This window comes from Falco rusticolus, chromosome 2 (assembly GCF_015220075.1).
Source record: "Falco rusticolus isolate bFalRus1 chromosome 2, bFalRus1.pri, whole genome shotgun sequence".
Taxonomy (NCBI): Eukaryota; Metazoa; Chordata; class Aves; order Falconiformes; family Falconidae; genus Falco; species Falco rusticolus.
In genome coordinates, this window is record NC_051188.1 from 92967794 (window position 1) to 92989223 (window position 21430).

General features: G+C 42.0%; 1 protein-coding gene across 1 annotated transcript; it reads right to left on the reverse strand.

Moving 5' to 3' along the window:
• Nucleotides 1–688: 688 nt before the first annotated feature.
• Nucleotides 689–18048, reverse strand: ZRSR2 (zinc finger CCCH-type, RNA binding motif and serine/arginine rich 2). The gene is made up of 11 exons (XM_037377309.1): nt 17953–18048; nt 16039–16118; nt 15804–15903; nt 15414–15522; nt 15005–15091; nt 12786–12824; nt 11176–11291; nt 8281–8494; nt 5893–5948; nt 5606–5715; nt 689–4984 (listed from the first exon to the last, which is right to left on the reverse strand). The coding sequence occupies exons 1-11, from the start codon at nt 17997–17999 to the stop codon at nt 4503–4505; spliced, it is 1440 nt and encodes a 479-aa protein (XP_037233206.1). The 5' UTR covers nt 18000–18048; the 3' UTR covers nt 689–4502.
• Nucleotides 18049–21430: the final 3382 nt, after the last annotated feature.

The following is a 21430-nucleotide window of genomic DNA, read 5'->3' on the forward strand; positions in this document are numbered from 1 at the left end:
TCTGTTTAAATTGTACAGAAAGCAATAAATTAGCAAGTTTTTGGAAGGCTTACCACATTAAACATGAAATTTATTAAAGTGAATGTTAAATTGATGCGGTGGTGCCACTTCATTTGAAAATTAAAACAAATGACATGTTGAGGGAGGGTTCTGGGTAATACAGACTGAATATTCAGTTCCTTACATGGAATTATGAGCAGATCAATGAAATGTTCACAATCATAGTCTCAACCAAAAATTTTTCAGATTAATCTGTTCTCCAGCTTTCTAAAAGAACTGAACTGGTTGATGTTACCAGCAAAAGCATGGGGAAGGCTTACCATCTTTGGGCATTTCTTAAATCTAATATGAAATAAAATTTGTTTCTCAAATTTTCTGTCTTATGGGGAAGGGGTTGGGGGAAGCTAAAGAATCGGAATTTCTGGATTGTTTAGACAAGTGATTGTTGGCTTGAGTGTCTTCCACTTCGTCACTGAATCGGAGTCTTAACCGGAGGAGGCTTTCCTATACATCTGCTGTTCCTTTTGGGTCAAGACCGTGATGATGGTCAGTCACCCTGGGGCTGCCTTTGTGCAGCTACCATGTGCCACGGGTCACACTTGTAGGGCTCGCTTTGCAACCTGTCTGGTCCTTTGCTGAAGGGTAACTTGTCAGTGTTACATCCTTTCTTTTTTTTTTTTTTTTTCTCTTTTTTTTGAGATGGATGCTGAATTCAGCTGATACATCAGTGCTGAAGAGAAGGATATGTGGAATAATAGGGGCTTATTTTAATAACAACAAACTTAGAGTGAAAGCAAAATCAGCTGCACTCTTTAGATGATGTAAAAAAGTAAATTAAGCTTCTAAGTTATTAACTAGCGTAGGCTTTCATGTTTTATAAGAAGTGCTGATCCAGGACAAGAAGCAATAGCATCTTTAAGCAGGCTTTTGCATTTCTGTTGAAAAATGGTTATTTAGCACACAGGAATGTCACTAGTAAACTTCGGGGCAATTTCTGATACGCTGCATGTGGTAATGCAAAACTGCATCTGAGAAAGACGTGCTGCCATCCAAGGATGTAACGCCAAGAAGTTACTCAGGATGCATCTCGGACCATCTGCCCTGTCAGGGAGGGAAGACCCTTCCCGGTGTGCTGCTTTCCTCTCCATGGGAGGGGCAGCCCCCTCGCCCCCGCGATGGTGGTGAGCCACTCCGGACGTGCAGAAAGGGAAACGGTACGGAAGCAACTGCCCGCCCCAACAGGGAGGAGGCAAGCCCAGTTCCCTGATGCCTAGCGCTGCAGTGATACTGCCGGTGCCTGCAGGAGGGCTCACCACCACGCTCTCTTCGTTCCCTTTCTGCCACAGGGAAAAGGTGGGAGCTGTGCCCACTCCCCATCCCGGCTGTGCAGCCAGCTGTCTGGCAGCCCCCGCGGAGGGTCCCCGCTGGCGCCCTAACCACCTCCCTGCAGCTCTGTGTCAATGCTGCTTTCCTCATCACCGCTCCAAAGCACCTCAGCCAGCCTTGCAGCAGTCACAACTGAAAAGAATTTTGGAAGTCACTGCTTTTAAGCAGTCATTAAAAACAAAACAAAGCTTGGCCAATATTCACTTCATAAGGTCCTTTTATGTGGGATACGCAGAATAACACACAGTGAGAACAAGCTATTCCTTGCCAATTTAAATCCTTTCTGTGGTGGTCTGGGGCTTCTCCCCTCTGGAAAAAGAAGAATTAAGCTTAACATTTAAGAACTTCTAGTCTCTTTGTCTCTTCAGAATAAATAGCTAAATCAGCTAATAAAGAAACACAAAACCATGCATATAACACTACTTAAGATAATGAAGTAGGGAAACAATACTGAAATATATGAACTCTGAAGTTAGAAAACTGGTTGAAGTCCAGGTTTCATGCTAACAAATGCAAACTAAACGTCAGATCTACAGCACTCAATTTCTGTGTAATATACAGGATGCATGTGAAAGTGAATGATAATTACAGCTACCAGTCCTACACTGCACAGGTACAGCCAGCAAGTTTGGGTCCAGACCTCAAGAAAGAAAAGCTGAAGCTTCAGCCACTATAGTAGCAGAAATAAAGTATATTTAAATTTTTACATGCATCTCTGATCAAGCCTTTTTTTTTTTCAATTATAAAAACTTTTTTTAAAAAAAAAAAATACAGCTGCTCAGCTTTCCAGATCCCATTACAAAACTGTGGGGACAAGGAGCCTAATTACCTGTGGAATTCTCACGTGGGTGTTAGTTGGCACTTAAGTTTCTAATCCTAAAGCCTGCTTTGCTTCTTTCGTCTGACTGGTCACGAGTTCCCACCACCCATTCCACCACTTTGAGCTCAGTAATTGACTTTGCTCAGATACTGCCCAACGAAAGCCTGCCACACGACGCGGGCCGTACAACGTGCTGCGAGTGGTGTAAGTTGACTATTCCCACCCGAGAGCCTTAACCAGCAGGCTAGTTCAGCAGCGTGAGTGGTGGGAAGCAGGGCAGCACCAGCGAAAGGAAGATGTTACCGGCCTGCTGGTGGGCAAGTAGGAAACGTCAGTTCAATTCCGCTCCAGGGAACTGAACCAGAGTTTGCCACCTTCTGCACAAGTGACCCAACTGGACAAGTGAGCATCTATGAAAAAATAGAAACCTCAGGGAAAAATCTGTCTGTAAGGTCTAGTCAGAAAAAGATACATTATGAGAAACTGATGGTCACAAATTTCTCAAAGATAATTTAAAACTTAGTGCTGTCTATCCTTGGAAATACGCTTTCAAACAAAGTTATTATTTCAAAAGTTAGGCTATTAAATTACAGTTCCTACATCTGTTAATAACTAAAACATTTAATCAAATTAACTAAGCTACAATTCCGCCTACGGTTATGACAATATATAGTGAAAGTTGGGTTTGAACTGAACATCAATATATAGCACTTCTGTTGTATTACTCCATATTGGACAACAGTTACACATGGAAGAAGGAAAATGTATAATCAGCATGCTAGGTGCAGTATGCATTTAGAAAAGCAAAAATATATATATTATATCCAGAAGCAATGCTCATTCACTCTTAACTATCCTTGGGGGAGAAACGTTGCTGTGAGGAATGCTATCGTCAAGTTTGGATATCCAGATTTTCTACAGGACTTTTATGTTACATTATTGGAGTCGTAACGAGGATGTATTTGGGGGCACTCCATGCCTACCTCAGGCTTCTAACCTGGGCGGTCTGAACAGTACTCTGAAGGCAGGAGCCCAGGTTCTTTGGGGAGGCTACAGAGAACGACGTATTTCTGCAGACTGTTCAGGGAACCTGCACCTTCAGTGCCACAAACTGCTCTCTCCGAGCATCAAAGGACACCAAGTTAAATACCTGAAGTTAAGCAGCGTGAAGTACAGTCCGTTTAACTGCACAAATCTTTCATGTACAAGTGAAGGAATATTTGTAAGGATTTACCTGATTGCAGGTACTTTGCTAACATAGCTGTCACTTCAAAAAGTTTTTGTCCCGATGACTTCATTTTTATGTACCCTACTCTCCACCCTGACTGTGGGAAAGCCAGGCAGTAGGGTGCCTTAAACTGTTTGTAAAATAAGCCTACGAAAGGCTTTAAGTCATCCTCTCCCAAAAACCTCAAGTATTGTTTCAGGTGTAAAAGTCTCAGTTGCATTAGCCACTCTGCAGCCGTCCTGAGCCTTCCCCACTACCTACGTGTCTTTGGTTACCAGATCCACACTTTTCCACCACTCCATTGCAGGTTAGGCAGGTTGTTTTCAACTACAAATGGTATGTAGCCAAGAGGATTACAATTGCATGGTCTCCACTCTTACTAGGGAATTAAGGTACTGAATAAATTGATTGTTTCCCTGTGTATTTCCTACTTGGTTTTAAGTCTACTGCAATCCCTACAGGCAATTATCTCAGCAGCTCGGTCAGGGGAGAGAGAAAAATCCAACACTTATGACCACAAAGCTCCTACTGGGCAAGTATTGTACAGTCAAACGGTGACGTCTTTTAGATCCCTTTTCTCCAACTCATAATATGATTATATTTACTTCATCTAGAAAGAGTTTCCCATGAACAGATGGAAACTATAAATGGCAGTCTTCTACGGAGGCTTCAACTCGCAGTATGCTGTGGTGTGAATTGACAGCACACTGGCTGTTCTGTACTAACTCCTTACAGGGACAGTAAACACTTAACACACACGTAACACAGAAATAAGCATATACCAAATAAGTTTTACTTCTCTTTCTATTTGTACTCGGTATGCATCCAGATGTTGCAGCAGTTCAGAGGGACAGAGTAGCTAGAGTACTTGACATTCACACCTTATATAGGACTTAAACTTTTAATTTTCTGAAGCTTAGCACACAATAAACTAGGTTCCTTTATTAGGAAGAAACATTTTAATGTGCAAGAACACTTTATTTGAAACTCAAATAATCTGGTGCCCTATTGGAAAGAATTCTTTGTCAGCTCTATGTTTGATCAATTAGCGATTTCTAAAAGTAATTCTCACTTTGTTTTGGGAGTTTCACTACTTTTTCCTCTGCTGCTCGATCTCTTTTTACCCCTGCTCCTGGATCGAGAGGAACTCCGACTTCTGCTCCTACTGCGTGTTCGACTATGACTTCTGCTGCGACTGCGGCCTCTTCTCTTTCTTCCCCTGCTGCGAGACCTTCTCCTTTCCCGACTTCTTGACCTTCCAGATCGGCGCCTTCTCTTGTTTTTGCGGCGATTCTTTTTTCTCTCTGATTCTCCATTTCTCCGGTAAGAATGATCCGGGCTTGGACTGCCCCTCCTCCTTGACCGGCTGTAATAGTCATCACGATAGCTCGTTCTGTTTCTCCTTTCAGAGTTTTTAGACAACTGATTAGTCCGTTCAGGAGAAATACGTATGTCTCTATTGGCCTCCCAAAACTCATTGTTTGGATTTTTGAATACATGAAGAAAGTTGCAGTGTTTCCCTCTTGGACACTTCTGCCTTTCAAATAAGCCTGCAACAGATTAGGGTTTGCTTTTTTATGAACCAGACCTGTTAAATCTTTCTTCATTATGTACCTACTGGAAAGAAACTGAGTTTTGCTTCTAAAGTAAGAAAAACATGCATCTGACCACCTATCAATTTATTTCACACAAGGTTAATTTTTAATACGTACTTTTCTGGGAATTAAATTTTTAACAGCTATGACGATTTTAGCTTAAAATTTTCATATATTATTTTACTACCTTAATCTAAGAATGTAAATATAGAAGTCACATGTTGATAGTTACTGCTAAGAACTGCTGATGGTTCAGAAACTGCTGTTGCTTTTGAAAGAGATAGATTAGTATTTCCTGTAGTTTCACCTTACGATTATTTCCAAAGCTAAGATCCAAACTTGCTTTCCCAGTCCAGGGAAATTCCACTGGAATGATTCAGACACTTAACTGACACAGAATGGATATTCCCTTTCTTTCCTAGATCTGCACAAGCAAGTTAGCATATTTGTCTTCCAAACAGACATTAACTACAACATTAGGCAGATCTGAAAGCCACAGGCTAATTCCCCCTTTCACTTCTGTAAGTATTCTTCCAACAACACACATTCTCTTTTCCAGGTGTTTATGCGACTCACCACATATAGCAGTTTTCCACCTTGTCACGGGACAGAATTCACAATGAAGCTGACGGCCCGCATACCATCGTCCACTGAATAGAGCAAGAGCTGCCTGACAGTCCTTCTCCCTTTAAAAAGTAAAAATGACGCACAGCATTATCATCATACAATCATTTAACATGTTACTTACCAACTTTATGTTCCCATTACAGTATGAGAACAAATCACTTTGATTATACAAACAGCGTTCATTACTGGACTTCAGAGTTCAGTTCTAAAACCGTAGTAAGATTGTGAGTACTTACGACTGATACTGGACATACACATTTCCTCGCAGGTGAGGCTCATAGTTGCAACTGACCTAAGGGGATGGAAACATGAAGTTAGCACAACGGAAGGTTTATGCTGTAGAGCAGCTCACACATGCCAAGATGGCAGCCACGCCGATTCACGACAGCTCATTGATGCGAACTTACATTATTTTCTTCTGAAGACTTAGTTTTAGCCAGGGCGGGGTGTGTGTGGATAAAAAAAAGCAGCCCTTCTGGCTTTGACTGCTTCCAGCATTACGCTGTGATTAACTCTGGGACCTCTGCTTCACTTAGCCCACAAGACAGCTTGTACTAATTGTCTTGCACTTGTCCGGGCCGACCCTACTGTGCAGCAGCCAAATCCTACTCTGAAAACAATTAGCAATATCCTCACGTGGAAATGTGGGATTCATTATGGTAAGAGACTCTTTAGAGCAATTTACCTGCACAGCATCCCTGTGAGATGAGTTAAATAAGCTGAAGTCACTAGCTTGCACTGTACAGTTTTGAAACATCTTTTTTCATAACAATTTAGCATTCAGAGTATCTCTAAAGCTCTCAAAAATACACAATTTACCTTCCAAAAAGCATGTTGCTAGTTAAAAAAAGACTCTGGGACAGGCAGGCCCAAACAAGCTTGAACCCGGCTCTCCAGGGCAGGACTGTGAGCCCAGCCTCTTGCCTCCAGGCCTCTCCCAGTCCCAGCACCAACCTTTCATTGCTGAACCCTGACTGACCCTCAGAGAACACCTCTGCACTGGGTTAGCGAAGGGCTTCAGACACAGCAACAAGCAGTTCCATAATTAAATATTACAGAATAAGCAGTCAAACTATTCGAGATAAACCAACATCAACACAAGAACAAGTGAGAATGGTTTTGTCATAGGTGCTTTTGGGTGGGAAAAGAAGTGTGTTTTGTCAGGATCTGCCAGATTCTGGAGTAGCTTCACAGAAGGAACACGGGCTACACTGGAACGGGAAGTCAGCTGGACGAGGGGTGTGTATAATCCAATTCTAAATGGTAGCAGAGACTCAGCTCAATCAGTTAACATCTCTGCAGCCAACATGTAATTTCTAAGCATCTTTAATACAATTAAAGTGCCCATAAGAATCATATTACAGTTGAACAATTGCTTCAGAAGCTAAGAACCACGACACTGAAAACTCTTACCCTGTTATTAGTCATAGGGACCCAAGTATGTGCAACTTGGCACAGTTAGATGGAACAATGATACCAAGTCAGGGATCCAAGTTTGATGGTAAGACAGCATTTCAACCCACACTGCAGTGAGAATCTACATCCTGTCTTCTCAGATGGAGCACAGCTTGCTAATATCCCATGAGTCAAAATACGAAGGGGATACTCCTCCAAACAAGTCAAGGTTTCTTATCTACAAAGCTTATTATACAACTACTGAAAATTCACTTTTCCTACTTTCCTCTTGCTTGAAATGCTAATACAATCTCAGTTCTGAGGCAGCTGTCAGTAGATAGAAACAAAAGGGAGAAAAAGCACTGCTTGCCTCCTGGTGACTGCAGGAGAACACTCAAGAATGGCAAGCAGGAAGGGGTGCTGCAACAGATTCTGCTACAAGGAGATTTCATCATCCAAGCTGCGTATTTTGGGGCAACATGGGACTGTTAACATACATCATTCATCACCAAGATCTCCATTTACTGTTTCCTCTTTTCCCCCCCCATAAGAAATCATAACATAAATGGGAAAAATTCTGTACAGAACATTCAGCAAAACAAATGCATGAACTGAGGATGGATAACAAGCCTCAACACCTTTTTTACATAACATTACATACATTTACATAACTTATCCTTTTAGAATTCCTCCTACTGAAATGTCTACTACCTTTTCAGTCCATTGTAATTTGATTTTATTTGATCCAAGCAGTCCTAAAATGACATTGTTTGGGTGTATACTCCAAATACACTTTATACCGCCACTATTTCATTCCTTAGACACAAATACAATAGCCCAGATATATTTATATTGTCTACCCATCTTCACGGACCCTCTGGGGCTTATGTAGGCTAAGTAAAGCAGGGACTGTGAGGTAAGTGGATTGTTGAGCGGTATGAATAACTTGCAATATAAAAAGCACAAGCTTTTGTAACTCAAGAGAATGGGAAGGAAGACTCACCCAGAGTAAGACAATGCTCTGTCAAAGCAGTGACATCTTACAGCACTGTAAGTTTACAGGTGACATCAGAGATGCACAGTTTGCTATAAGGGCACTAACTATAGTTCTCTAAAGTACGTGGGGTTTAGCTAGGGCATGTTGGACCAAATTCCTGTTAAGGCTAGTAAAACACAACTTCTGTGGTAGATGTTACGTGTGTTACAAGCTGTTACGCTCAGATGCGTACCTTGAATTGAACAACCTTCCCCACGTTTTGGAACTCAGGGAGCACATCCTCGTAGAACTCAAGGAACTGCTGGTACGTCTCCTCATCACTGTACTCAAGACTCGCGTCTGTGTCATAGTCATCTCTCCGGCACTGCTCCATGCCAAAAGTAATGAACATCCCTCGAACGAGTAGTGTCTTACTAGATGTTGGATAGTTATGCTTGCGAGAACACCTGGACATTGTAGGGAAGGAAAAGTGAAAAGATCAGCACCTTCGGTAGAAGATGCACGTGTTGAAACTTCAAACATTTGCCATTTTTAGTAACAGTTATTAGAAAGAAAATCCAGTAGTGGACAATCAACATATTTAAATTATTAAAACAAATTGTTTGGAAGTGAGTTTGTGTATAATCTTAATGCTTTCTGCTGTGCCTAAATACACTCTTGCTTAAAAAAGCATGCCTACAAAAGCTATAGGTAACAGTACCACAGTAAGCGCTAAGGCAATTTCTTTCAGGCTGCTAGGGTTAAACGTGTTCCTCATTTCTGAAGGGCTTCATAGAAAGACTACTGACAATGTTTTACATTGTAAAGCAAGTCCTTACTCTTGCCTTTGCAAACTGAACAACTTTTACTGTTATATATATGTTTTACATTATATCGGGAGTGGCGAGGGGGAGTGAAGGATAGAAAGCATGTTTAAACCTGAAGTTGGATGAATACAAGATTGGTATTTTCCACTTCTAAAAAAATGATTCTTTTAAGTCTTCTCTTAATCTGCATCTTCTTAGCAGTCAAAAAAATTAATAGGTCTCCCTCACCATCCATCATATTCACGCTGCCTCCCTCACCTGCTGAAATACAGTTCTCCCCTACAGACCTTTAGATTCAGTAAAGACACAGATGTTAGACTCCATGTTTATTTTGCTGTGTTTTATGACCTCCCTTTCAAACACTTCCCTGAGCAACTGGGTCAGTCAGAAATTGACTCTTCACTTTCTGGTTGTCACCTTAGACTTCAAAAAACAAACAGAAAAAACAAAACTCCAAACCCAAAACTAAAACCGGAGACTTTTTTTTTTTTTTTTTTTACATTTTAGAAGCTGCATCCTTTCACTGTTCTTTTTGAATAGAACTCAAAATATTACACCCAACCAATACTGTCTGTACACAAAATGAATATAGCACATGGCAGAAGAAAAGGCACCCCAATGAAAATGAATAACCCAAAATCCAGTATTACTACAACATATCAGGGTTTGAATTACAAGGGAAATTAATAACAGTGAATTCAGCCAGTTTTAGCTTCTCCAAGGCATAGTGAGATTTGACAAGATTCAACAACTATTTTATGGATAACACTGGCTCTCAATTTTTCACCACTGCAGTTTATTTCAGCTTCCAACCCATTCTTCCAGTCCTTATCCTAGCTGTATCTCAGTCCTTCAACTTAGAGTCAATACCAGTTTAAAATGCCCAGAATATGAAGGTAGCCCGTATGTGAGTAGAAGGAAGGAAGATAAAGGAGAGGTAACTAAGATCAACAACTGTAGGTGAGAGAAGGACAGAATACGATGTTTCTCAGTATTTATTCACAAAGGCTATTCACAGTTCAAAGCAAAACTGATTTTTATGCAATCCATAATTAATCCGAGAAGGTTACCTCCATTAAATACCACTGAAACAAAAATACTGCGAAGGTTATGAAGAACTAAACATTTGAAAAGCAAAAATGCTGCCTGCGGTGAAATAGGTGGCCAGAGTTTTATTCAGGAATTCAACACGTATTTCAGAATAAAGATGTGGACTTGAAGCTTCCGTAGAGTTGGATTATCACATAATTATCCACAATATATGTCACACTAAACCAAGTTACTTTTAGGATAAAGAAAACTACAATAGCTGGACCATACCTGTTTCAGTGATACAAGTTAGTAAAACAGCCTTACTAGTTTCTGCTGAAGATTCATGTAGTAAATATTAGGGTCTTTCCTTGCTGAACTATTGTTCCTTAACACACATAAAAATGCAGGGATTTTCTAGCCAGATGCCGCATTTGGGTCATCATCTTTAATGGTCGCCGATGAACCTGTACTCTGTGAGCCCATTTCTATTTTAGGCTTCCTCTGTGACTGCCGGCAACAAGTTTTGCCATTTGTTTTGTATGAGAAAATACTTTTTTTTTAAGCTGGTAAAGAGTCAGAGACACCTAAACTGTTTCATAATAAAAGCAAATAATCCTTCCCATCCTACTCAAGAGTTCAACGTTCACTTACCACAGCCGCCCTCCTTCATCTCTCTAAAAGCAGGCTCTACACTAGTTAGCCACTCCTACAGAAGCTGTTCCTCATCTCTGATCATCTTGTTGTCCTCCTCTGTCCTTGCCTTTTACTACACTTTCTTTCCGATAGGGCACCCGTACTAGCGTAACAGAATCAAGAATGAATGTATCACACATTTAAACAGCATACTAACAGAATTCTGGAAGCTACAGAACAGCTTTCCACTGTGCAGATGTACCTTAACTTGCTTTATTCCACTTAAGATTTGATTTTATATTTAGACCATGTGACATATGCAAATTAAACAAGATAAGAAAACAACAACTGACATATCAGACCTGTAGTAGTAACAGAAATCAAATATATTCTGTCTGAATACATCTGTGCATGTGTCAGAGCTCAGGAAGCTTGACCAGAATGCACCACCATATGCTATAACAATAAATAGTTCAATTCCAGCCAGGCAACACTTTTGCTCTGTGTCTAGCTCCATCGTGAGTAACGGAACCACAGCCAAATAAATGAAAGTAATTTATATAGCATTTTTTTTTCAGTTTGCATATAACCTAATAAGTTACTTTCCTTTTATCTCTCCAAAACACTTCTATGCTGGTAAATAGTCAATTGATTACCTGTCTCCAAATCGGCAGGAACCTGTTTTAATATAAAATGGGCAATTTGCTCTATCCTTCTCTGTTCCTATATTCTCCGGGGGCTCTGGGTTATGCCAGGAAACACCATTCTCCAGCTGTGGAAAAAACATTAAAATACAGAAGTTAGAAAAGAGTAAAGAAATGTAACGTCCAAATAAAAACACAAATTAAATCCACATGCAATTATTAGCACTGTGTTACTACATGGCAAGCTGAAATCTACTCCAAGCATTGTTTTACAAAGAGGAAAGTAACCAGCGTATCCAGTATAAAGAATGAGGATATGCCTTGTGTCTCTGGTGATGGAAACCTCTTTTCTTGGCAATTGTTCAGTTTTAAGCCTATAGTCATGATTTCTTTTTAACACAAACAAATCCCTAAACTGGATGTTTTCTTTTGCTACAGGAAACTTAAGATCTTAAGTGTTTATAACTAAAAGAGTTGCAATATATTTGCTCCTCAAACAGCAATTTCTTTTGTTATCCATGAGAATTACAGCTATTGGGACAAATTCATAGTTAGGAAGTAAAAGCCTCCACACTGATCATGTTGGGCCACCATGATTTCTATAATTCAAAATGGGATTATCAAGTTGCAAGCCTTGACCGACTACAAACAAAACATTTAAAAAAGCAAATTTTCGTTTTGTTAGATCTGTAACAGAACAGCACTGCCACATCAACAATAAGTAACTGAACCCTGAACTGATACTATAATGAAGTCTCTAACATACCACGTTTCTGCCTATTCCTTTGCAGAAACAGCTGCTAACCCATCTTGAGCTCTGGGTAGCTAGCAGTTCAGAGCATTTTTCTACTCATATTATGAAACAGTTAGATTCCCTGCCTAAAGAACTGTTTAAACAATTTGGAATTGATTGCAACTCCAGTGTAGCTATGGCAATCAACATACAATGGATTAATGAGGTTAAAACTTAATTTTCATATTCATGCAGTGGTTTAAGCAGAGCAAGAATCTTCACAAGTTTATCCATGTGATAGGGATGAAAAGCTAAATTATTCTTTAAGGCAACAGTAAAGATTGAATTAATCCTCTCTAAGATTCAAATGAAAACTGCAGTTTTCTTTACTACACACTGCCAGCTTGAGATCCATGCTCTTCCAAGCCACCTGAGCAGCCAGCTTGTCCCTCCCCCAACTTTTTTTTTCCTTATGTATCTGTGCTCACCTCTACGGCTGAATCCTTTTATTTAAAGCATGCCATCTGCTTAAAAAAGCAAGTTTGCCTTGCCACCCAGAAGGACTGACAGATTTATTTAGAATGCTAATTCACAAATAAACCATCATGCATAGTGTGTTTTCAACAGCACACAGCTATATTTCCAGATTCATTTTGACTCTCATCTCCTGAACAGGAATGAGCATGCACAACTGCACTGCTACCAACCAGCCAGAAATATGCTTAATTATGTTCCACCCAGTAAACAATTGTTCATGGCTCATGCAAGCCACTACGTATTAAATTTACTCAGGCCATTAGTTCTTGAGAGCAGATGGACAACATGCTAGAAGGCAAACACCAGATAGCAATTAAATTACAGTTATTTTTCAAAAAGTCTCTGCACATACCTGGCTTTCAGCTTGATCCAGCATCCTCTGCACAGCTGCCTATAAATGGTGCAAACACAGGACTAGTGAAAACCCTGAGGACACGCAAAACATCTGGTTTCTTTAGTTAAGAACCTAATTTACAATATCAATGATTATGCATAATACAAGTTTGATGGGGTTTGCTTTAAAACCACGAATTTTACTTTTGCTCTGTAGAAATTCGTGTTCTACAAAGCTCTTAAAGGATACATCAGACATGACCCTCACATAGATTATTTTTCTAATCTAAATGCTAGACAACTTAAAAAGTTTCATTTTCTTCTCTATTAAAACTATCACTGAACTATTGAATACCTAAATATATTGCCTACTCTAGTACTCAGTCCAGTTACAGTTAACTTTGTAATCATGTAGTTGCACTAAATGTTTTAACTCTGAACACTCCATGTAACACACAGAAAACCACATTGCTTAGTGAGCCTCTGTTAAAGCAAAACATGTAACTGTTAAGAAACTTCTACTACCATAAATTCACTGTATCTAGCCTTCCAAATACAGGAACATAATGAGGATATTCTTCCCCTTTTTTCTTCTAATTGAGCTGAGCAAAACAATAAAGTCACTCTCCAAAACTGGCTGGAAATTAGTTCTAACTAATTATTCTAGGAAGTTCCAAGAAAAAAAGACATTTAAAATAACCAACACAAGAAAATGTGCTAGTATTGTTGTGCTCTGGAAGAGAATTAATTAGATTTAAAAAGAGGAAGAACATATAAAAATAAAAAAATGCAATCCAGGATGAGGACCCAGACAGCATCTGGTACTAATCATCAAGTATGTCAGATATTAACCACCCTATTAAAGAAAAAACAAACAAAACTCACACAAAAAAAACCAACCAAGTCAAGACCCCACCAAACCAGGAAATCTATTTTCTCATTTTAGAGAGGGGGATTTTTTTTTTTTTTTAAATCAGCAAGTCAGAATTTGAATAAACTGCTGTTTCAAGAGACACACCAAATCACTCAACCAACTTTCCACTGCTGAAATGGGTGGCTCTACTCCCAGCTGGGTACTCACTTTCTCTCTGGGTGCCTGCCAATGCCCTCAATGAGCCAATTTAACACACTAAACCACTAAAATAAAAACCAGAAAAAAACCCAACAAACAAATCAAACAAGCCAACAACCAAACAATGAAAAGCAAGTAGCTTCCATCTAGTTCAGGGAACCAAATTAGCCATTGTTCAACTCTCTTGGAATTGTGTATCAACCTTAAATAAAAGATTCGCGACCGTGCTTTTCTCTCCCTACTCTGCACAGAGAGAAAGGGACACTTAACACAAGAGGAAGTAAGACAGGAAATACCACAACTGCTGTTCTTTTTCATTCCTCATGCAACTGTTACGTAATCAGTGACACAACCAGCTATTAAATGCAGGTGACAATGTTTGCTAATGTCCCTTCTGCTGTGGCAGGAGACACAGACACAGTAGCAAGACACCTCCTAGTGAAATGACCGGAATCTTTTTCTCATTGTGGAGAAGCTAAAATGACCGGATCCTAGAAACCTGCCATCACCCCTTACTGGCAATAGGCCAGTCATAACACTGGATTTCTGTACAGGACATCTTACATCCAGGTCATTCAACTTCTAAAACTTATGAAGAATGCATCGTTAACAGAGATGTTATCAATGATTAGTATTCTTCAGTATCATTTTTCTCTCCACCCAAGGAGCTCCAAAAAAAAAGATACGTCCTGTTGGAAGAGTCAGGTAAAGAAGAGCTGTAATACATCTTTTGATTAAGAACTGTGTAAACGAACAGCAGCAATGTAATTCCATATTCCATATCCTCATTGGGCATTTTCTTCAACACTGACTGTGTTCAACTGGTACATTAAGTAAGGATTATCTTTAACGCAAGATGTGCACATATCAGAATCTGCATTCACAGCCTGTCTTTGTATTTAACTGGTGTAAAAAAACTACGTACTATGAACAATATGATGTGTTAAAATTAGTTACCCTTCTAGGTATATGAATTCACTAGACCCTCTTTAACAGTGAATAACAGATTCAGGAATTCAGACAGAACGGAGAGAAGAAGTGACTAACACATTTATACATTTGCTAATCAGAATAAAATCCCTCTTCAACATGTATAGACTGATATATAGCATCTGATAATGTAAGAGGATATGTAACATGTTTATCCTCCCACAGCCAGGAATCACCTCTCTCTCTCTCTTCTCCTGTTGTTTCTGCTGTGCCACTTCTCTCTCTTTTCTTTGCTGCTCTTCCCATTCTTCTTTGATCTTCCTCTTTATGATAAAAAAATATTTTAAAACATTATTTAGGGAAACAAATGCTTTAAAATCAAATACAAACCTATCATATTGTATGAAAAACCCTTGTCCAATAAGTTTTCATTCAGTCATAAGCAACAAAATCTCTGGACAAAAAGCCTTTTAAAAAGAGGGTTTTTTAATTTTTAATTTTGTTCTTCTAGAATGAAAGAAAGAGGAGCTTACACATTCAAACATACCAACATCAAGAAAACTGGTTCCACTACAGAACAGTACAAGATATTACACTAAGTCTATCTTATTGCCAGACTGAACTGTAACACTGTTTATACATCACCTCCTCTTCTTCTTGACGTTTTCTTGCAGCCTCTTCTTTTTCTTTCTTAAGCTTGAACTCTTCTTGCGCCTTTTCTTCCCTCAGCAACCACTGCTCATGTAGTTTTTGTCTACCAAGGAAACCAGATATCACTTAGACAAAATTTACTGACTACCCACAACTGATGCAATCGTCATGCATGTAATTCAAATTTACTAGTTCAGCAATGACCACAGCTTATGTAATCTTCTTTAAAAGAGAAAATTACACAGGAATCATTCAGGCTTCAAAGAAAAACTGTGTAGCCTGAAATATAAGAGAAGGATTCTGTTTTACAGAATACCTTGAAACTTTTCAAAGTATCAAAATGGAATTGACTACTGCATATATGCCATTTTCTAGATTTGTCACCTTTCTGCCTCAAGTTTTTTTTCTTCTTCTTCTTCTTCCTCATCTTCTTCCAGTTCCTCCTCTTCCTCCTCAGACACCGATTCATCTTTTTCTGTAGCTTCTGTGAAAAAACAGAACAATGCACATAAATAACTGGATGTTATATTCAGTAAAGAGACACAAAACTAGATCTTTTTAAAACAAAAAGAAAACCCACTGCTAGTTCCACTGACAAGACAAAACATTTGACAGTTACCTGAGTCTCTTAGTTTGGCAAGTGCCTGCCGCTTTTTTTTCCGCTTTTCTTTCTTCAGAATAGCTCTGTGTTTTTGATGGCTGAAGATGAGAGATTATTATTTACATTAATACGGCCAAAGGATTTTTACTGTCATTCATGCAGTACAAAACCTCACAAACTGCAAAATTAACACCTATTCATATGGAACAGTAACAACTGCCATGACAATATGAAATCTATAGCTGTGTTGTTAGAGCTGCATGTGGACAACAGCAACAATCACATCTGGACACAACACACAGGGTCTCATTCTTCTTGAATGCAGTACCTGACATTATCACCAACTCCACGAAATCTCCTTTAGTTCCTGAAACTTGGTCACTAGGTAAGATTAGACAGAAAAATTTGGGGATCTCCTGCCCTATAATTTTAGCACATTCTAGTCTTCCTCTCTTTTACAGGGTATGATGCTTTAAGTCCTTTCCCTTCTCCCTTGATATTCTTTTCAGGCAGCAGTCTTAATGTATAGATAAAAAAAGCACACTTCACCACCACAGATAATGCTCAGGTCTACTGTTCTGCTACTGAAAGTTGTCTGACAGCTCCGCAAGGCTGCCTAGAAACAGCACCATGCTTTGACTATGGTTAAAAACCCTCAAGTATCTGAAAACTTTTTCATGTCAACCCCTTTTCTGTCATTTTTCAGAGCTCTTCTTTCTACCCAGTTTGTAAAGGAAAAATGTGTGTGTGCGCGTGCGCATGAATTTCAACTCCGGTCATTCTGCCACACCAAATGCTGACCAGAGATCAACATCTTCCTGTTTTAGAGTATGTAATTTTAAAAGATTCCATAGGTACAACTCAGACAACCAAAACCTCACCCCCATCTCTAACTCCCCTGTTCAGGGTAACTCACAACCTCACCACCTGCACACCTGTGCCTGCCACCAGTAACACTGTGGTGGTTATCCCAGCAGCAGAGCACTTGCCCTCAAAGACCAACGCCTGACTGTGCGCAATGCCTGCATCTGTACCTTCCACCTTTGATCAAGCAAGCCTAGTGACTCCTCTTGTAATGTCACCTGCCTGAAACAAATCTCACCTGCTCAGCAGGTGCCTAGGGCTGACAAGCCAGTATACCTCCTTCCCAGCTCCCAGGCCTTCTTAGCTACCCTTGAAGCCCAAGGAAGGAAGGGAGAAGGCAACGCTCCTGGCTCCCAGGCCACAGCAGCACTTGAGGCGGTGCACAAACAGGTGAAGAGCCAAGAAGCACCGGCTTCAGGGTTGGGGCTGCCCTCCCGCTCCAGCCACACGGCACTGGCGAGCACGGGCCCTCCAGCGAGCGCGAAGCGCAGGTGCTTGCAAAGACCTGGAGGCCCGGAGCGGGGATCCCGTCAGCCGCGGCAGGGCCGGACGGGGCTGAGCCCAGGCCCGCTCATGCCGGCTGCCTCCCCGCGCCGCGGCCCTCGCCGAGCCCCGGCCCGCCCCCGCCCGCTGCTTCCCCGGGCGCGGGGCGCTGAACGCGGCCCCGCCGGCAGCCCGCGCCGCAGCGGCGGCGCCTCCCGCGACAGCGCCGGGCCTCAGGCCCCCGCCGCGCCCCCCGCTTCCGGCCCCGCCCCCGGGCGCCCCCCGCGGCCCCGCTCGCCGCCCCCCCCAGCGCCAGGCCGCGCTCCCGGATGCCGCCCGACACGGGCGCCGGCTGCCCCCCCCGCCCTCCCGCGCGGCGGCGGCGGCGGGCCGGCCATGGCCGCTGCCGCACGTAGCTGCGCCACTCCCAGGCCCGGCCGCGAGGCGGCCTCAACCGCGGCCGCCGTGCGGCCAGGCAGCGTCGGCCAGGGCTGGACCGAGGCCCTCTTCGAGGGTCCCTGGGCCCTTCCCCTCGCCCCTGGGGGCGGCGGGGAGGCCCCGGCCCAGGCCTGAGCCCGGCCTCACCTCAACTTCCCCAGAGAGGACTCGGGCAGCAACATGGGCGCCGCCATCTTGCGTTACCAAGGGGATGTCACGTGACGCCATGGCGGAAGGGCTCAAAATCCCTTCCGGCAGCCGCGCGGGGCGTAGGCGGGGCGAGCCCGTGCGCCGGGAGGCCGCTGGGGAGCTGGGCTCGCGAGCCGTGTGCCCGAAGGCGGCGGCGGCGGCTGGGCCCCGGCCCCGGGGAGCGGGAGCGGGGCGGCCAGCGCAGTAACCGGCGTGAGGCGGCTACGGGCGTCGTCGTTGTTCGTCGGTGCCCCTGCCGCGCCGTCCCTAGGCGGCCAGGGACGGGCCGCTGGGCGGGGAGCGGGCGGCCTGGGCGCCGTGTGCCAGCCGGCCGTGGCCGCCGGGTGAAGCTGCAGGGGACCAGGGACCAGCTTTGGGCGGTTGTACGTCGCCGAGCGGCACGGCTGCTCGCAGCATGCTTACACGCTGTTAGAGCTGCCTCTGCAAATCGGAAAAGAAGGCCAGAGCTCTTCACCTCTTGGAAGTTGAGATGGAGTTTGTGTTATTCCTCCTGTCAAAAGCATTTATCATATATATAACGAAAGATTCAGTGAATGCATGGGAAAGTAGCGTCTTAAAGCCAGTTTACTAAGCTCTCTTTCGAGACCAGAAATGCTGAATCCACTGAGTCTTTTGCTGTGTTGTGATGTTCCCAGTCCCCTGAGTAAAGCAGCGCAGGCGGGGTGCAGTGACAGCTGGCCTGGGGGCTCCGCACCTCGCCGTGTCCCTGCGTGTCCCTGCGGACGCTCCCCAGCAGTAGTAACTAAGTGCTGACAGCTTGTGCTTAAAAGTCGCAGTGGTTGCTTTGTGACATATGTGTGGAAATACGCTAAGAACATGGGTGATGGGTGTCTGCCCTGGTCTGCAGCCTCTCAAAGAGTAAGGGAAATCACAGCTCCAGTGTAGCAGGAGCACATCAGACCGTTAAATTGATGAATTTAGCTGACATTGTGAATATATTCTCATTGTCATGTCTGAGGCGTGCTACCTGTTGTGATTGTAAATGTATTTCATGACAGGAAATTAGTTAGAATGCACAGACTCATGGATATGACGAGTCCAAATACGCAAGTTGTCAGTAATTAGTTCCTTGGTGACATGTATTATAGATTGCAGCTTTCAGAGGCAATGGATTTGTAGGTTTTATTTGGGCATGTTTTGCATCGGCATTAATAGTGTACATTGTTGATTAATATCTAAATTATTGTCATAAACCACAATGTAGGAGCGTACTTCATATATCTTAGAGGTAGTATATTGCATAAATAGTCTGAGCTGCTGGCAGTGAAGGATACCAGAGCAGGTTTTGTCAAAATCACACTTAATTGACCGTGCTGTTCGTTAACAGCATGAGTATCTTCTTACTTATTCTGAAGCTCAGTGAAGTTGCTCAAAGTAAGAATGTGACTCATATAGGCAGCAGTTACATTTCCTATTTGACCAATGAATGTTCAGCCATGTCCTCTGCTATTACTTAACCATGTTTCAGATTCTGGATTGTCTTTTGAAATGAAGGAGTTGACATCAATCTTACTTCTATTTTGTTGTGCAAACATGCATACATGTAAAATAATACATAATTTGCTCCTTCTTAGATACAGAAGATGGCACTGTTGTGCATTTTACAACTGACAAAATATTGACACCCATTAAAGTTTTGAAAAAACACAACAAAATGTATTTCATAAATCTTATTTCATTAAGCACTTACAACTGTAGCCTTCCAGCCTCCTTTCAACAGAGCAAGTGCTGTAACAATAACCTTCCTTTATCTATAAGAAAAAACCTAAGAAATTCAATCATTTCTTTCATTAGTATTCTGCATTTTATTCTGGCATTTTCCACATATACCTGGGGAAAGGACCATCTTTAAGCTTATATATTTCAGTTGTGAAAAGGAGGATCTGTTTATTAGAAAACACAAAATACATCAGCTTTTACAAATATAATGATTCTGGGAAAAGCTGTCATGCCTTTGAAACAGGAATACAATAACTGCATTTTTCTCCATTTTGTTTAATCTTATGAATTTATACACATAACAGCAATTTGATATTAAGTACAGGCACAGAATTCTATACAATTTAATTGATACAGTGTCAGAAAGAAACAAACACGACCATTCCAGGCAAGAACCATTCACATACCCAAAGTAATGCAGCGTTCTGGTCAGTAGCTGTTGGCCCTTACACTGGGATTATAGACCACAGGCCTTTTCAAGCACAGTTTTGTGGAAACCTTCAAGAAGTTTGTGGAACTCACTCTCTGTGTTTCCTAAAGAAAAACATACCTACATGGTATGACACTATTTGAACCTCATCATGAGAAGGTCGGCACTGAATGCACTTAAAGAGTTACCTATCATACTGCGTTATAAATCTATGCATGTCTTTAAAGATCTGCACAGATCTACGCGTGCGCAGTAAACCATCTCTGAGCAAGAGTACAGATGCTCCATTTAGCACACGTTTGCACTTCGTTTCCACATGGCTCTTCTGGTTTCCATTTCTCTTGTATTTCCTACCATTGTGGACTGACATTAGCAGTTAAGAAATGTTCACCCTCTTTGTTGTATGCCCAAGCCCCATGTGGAAAAAGAGAAAGATGCATTTTATAAGCACACGGGTTACCTAGAAGTTGTCCTTATGATTTTTGCTATATACTCCAGTGGAAGAGTGGTATCTTTCCTGATGGAATTGTATAGCTGTCATTTTCCTCGCTAAAGGAAATGGACATAAGAGAACACATGGTAAATGGCAGTAAAACACTAGCGTGGATTTGGGCAACTCGGAAAATACACACTGGCTAGGAGACATTCAGGAAGTGTGGGTTTGAGATGGGAAGCGGTCAGTTTTCATTGGCACTTCAGGGCTGTAGAGCATACTATAAACTTACCAGTGAAGTGGCAGCATCAGCACCTTCCTTCACCATCCCAGCAGGGCTGGAAGTTTCTTTTTCTTCGTTCTCAGTGCCAGCCCCGTATTGAGAAATCCTTGGTGCTTTCCACTGCAAAGTGCACTTTTCAAGGCTGTTGCCTGTGCAGACTCTGGAGATTGCATCCTTCCCTCACCTGCTGCCTAATGGCTATGCTACTGTCTTAAGTGGTAAATGATTTCTCACATGCTATCTACTTCTGTGAGCATGGATAAAACCTCTGTGACAATCTAAGTCGCTTTGGCATTATTACTGTGATGACAGTGGTAGCAGTCCTTATTGAACACCTTGTTCCCCCACAAGCTTCTGGAAGAATTCCCATTTAATGACACTTAGGCTGGACCTGTATCAGCCAGCCTGGTCTATAGGATGATGCTGAAATTCACTTGGATCTTAATCTCATCGGCTTCTGAAGTCTGCAAGAAAGACACAGCGTTCATCATTTCCATTGCCCCCAGGGAACTGCAAAGCGCTGTGTACAACTAGATCTGCAGTTCTCCAG

What these genes read in the sequence shown, in the direction of transcription:
- ZRSR2 (XM_037377309.1), bottom strand. Translation starts at nt 17,999, where the DNA reads ATGGCGGCGCCCATGTTGCTGCCCGAGTCCTCTCTGGGGAAGTTGAG. An exon ending in AAAAAACTTGAGGCAGAAAG is followed by an intron (nt 15,523 to 15,803) that starts GTGACAAATCTA and finishes TTTCCTTGGTAG; the next exon opens with ACAAAAACTACATGAGCAGT. An exon ending in AACGTCAAGAAGAAGAGGAG is followed by an intron (nt 15,092 to 15,413) that starts GTGATGTATAAA and finishes TTTATCATAAAG; the next exon opens with AGGAAGATCAAAGAAGAATG.